At 34.2% G+C, this 1,783-nt stretch overlaps 1 protein-coding gene across 1 annotated transcript; it reads right to left on the bottom strand.

Moving 5' to 3' along the window:
• Positions 1 to 528: 528 nt before the first annotated feature.
• Positions 529 to 1,501, bottom strand: LOC118481237. The gene is made up of 2 exons (XM_035976615.1): positions 842 to 1,501; positions 529 to 775 (listed from the first exon to the last, which is right to left on the bottom strand). The coding sequence occupies exons 1-2, from the start codon at positions 1,496 to 1,498 to the stop codon at positions 710 to 712; spliced, it is 723 nt and encodes a 240-aa protein (XP_035832508.1). The 5' UTR covers positions 1,499 to 1,501; the 3' UTR covers positions 529 to 709.
• Positions 1,502 to 1,783: the final 282 nt, after the last annotated feature.

Here is a 1,783-nt window from a genome sequence, read left to right as displayed (position 1 = left end):
ACTAGTTAAAACCACTAAAACACAAGGACTAAAAAAGTAATTTACCCTTAATTATTTATTTGTTTCGAAAGTAAAATGAGTAAATATTCACTTCACATGAGACATTTTTAACCTCTATTGGTGATGAGAACCAGGACAAAAAGGACAATTACTAAAAAGAAATTGCCGAAGTCATAAAACGTGTTCATAATCACAAGACCATTTGTGTAACAGTAACTATATCCTATTAAGAGTTATTTTTAAGAAATTTTGATGAACTTTAACTTTGGGATAGTTGAGCTTTAACTATCAATTTCTTATTGACTATTCTATTATTTCATATAAAGAACTAAGACGTTCCGACTTACATGAAGAAACATCAAGCTGTTACCTTTTTGCTGGTTGAAAGTGGATTTGCATTATTGCATACTACTTCAATCAACAAGAAGAAATAGAGGATACTTATCTATACATTAAATTAAACTAAAGAACACTAATTAGTTAATCACACTCTTATCGGAAAACACCAAGTAATATGTAGATATGAAGTTAAAAGTTTCATCTTAAAGTGATATTGTCACCCCTTCGAATTTCGGAATGGATGGATCATAGACAAAAGAAGATAACTATGTTCTAATCCACAAGGGGATTTACATACATATCACCATCAAATTCGAACACAACAAAAGATTTTCAAAAACCATACCCATAACCATATATGTTCCGACTTCTAATGCATAAAGATAGTTGTCAGCACCTTATCCGTCTTCAAAGATGCCCCCAACAGCCTCAGACCCTATCACCATTTTCAATCAATAGCAAATTAAAACATAAACTTTGTAAATATGACATGCATGCTTACCTCATCTTTTCCAAATGAAACGGTCTTCTCCTCAAGCTGACTGAGATCCTTGACACCAAACTTGTTGATGAGCGTGATACTGGATATAGTAGACATGGGTTTCACCACCAAATCATCCATGACCATATAAGTTACCACTTCCTTCACATACCCACGCTTCTTTATCTCATCCGCTTCCTTTGTTGCTGCTACCTGACTCGGCGTTACAAGTGTCATCTTAACGTTCATTAAACCACTGCAACCGGGGCATATAGAATTCGCATACAGTGTCGCGTTTGACCGGCAAGATGGGTTACTACCACAGTACGAGCAACGTGTTGTGTTGCCATTTGAACACCGGTAAACTGCTTTGGATGCACCGGACTGATCCCCAGAAGAAGCATCATAGGATAACAGAAATGTTTTACCGTTGAAAGCTGTTTTGGGGTTGAAGATGTCATCCATTTTGATGCCAGGTTGAAGGTAGTTTCCATTGAAGCTTGTTATGCTATCTTTAAGTTTTCCTAAGCAGCCCACCATCTGCTTAGATCCAAGTAACTCGATGAGTGTGCCCAAAGGCAAAGAGAATATGTGGAAAAGGAAGTCCACAAATTCTTTTGGAACTTCTGCAAATAAGACTCTAAAGCCTTTTCTGTCGACAAGAAGCTTCAAACTCATTTTTGGGGAAGCCATTGATGAGTTCTCTTGATCTGTGGCTTGTTGTGTTTAGGTATATTCAAGAACTAAGAGTTAATTTAATATATAGTGTCTACTTAGAAAATAAAAATATAATTTTAACACTATTAAACTTTATGTATGTACGAATAATTTATATTAATTTCTTTTTATATAGTAATGTATTTCAGTTAATACTTTAGTAACAAAATGCAACATATAACTAATCAACTATTCTTTTCTATTCCATATTTAATTTAATTAATTTAATTACTACCGATAAAACTG

This window comes from Helianthus annuus, chromosome 8 (assembly GCF_002127325.2).
Source record: "Helianthus annuus cultivar XRQ/B chromosome 8, HanXRQr2.0-SUNRISE, whole genome shotgun sequence".
Classification (NCBI taxonomy): domain Eukaryota; kingdom Viridiplantae; phylum Streptophyta; class Magnoliopsida; order Asterales; family Asteraceae; genus Helianthus; species Helianthus annuus.
This window is presented reverse-complemented; position numbering and strand designations above follow the sequence as displayed.

What these genes read in the sequence shown, in the direction of transcription:
- LOC118481237 (XM_035976615.1), bottom strand. Translation starts at nt 1,498, where the DNA reads ATGAGTTTGAAGCTTCTTGTCGACAGAAAAGGCTTTAGAGTCTTATTT. An exon ending in TTTCATTTGGAAAAGATGAG is followed by an intron (nt 776 to 841) that starts GTAAGCATGCAT and finishes AAATGGTGATAG; the next exon opens with GGTCTGAGGCTGTTGGGGGC.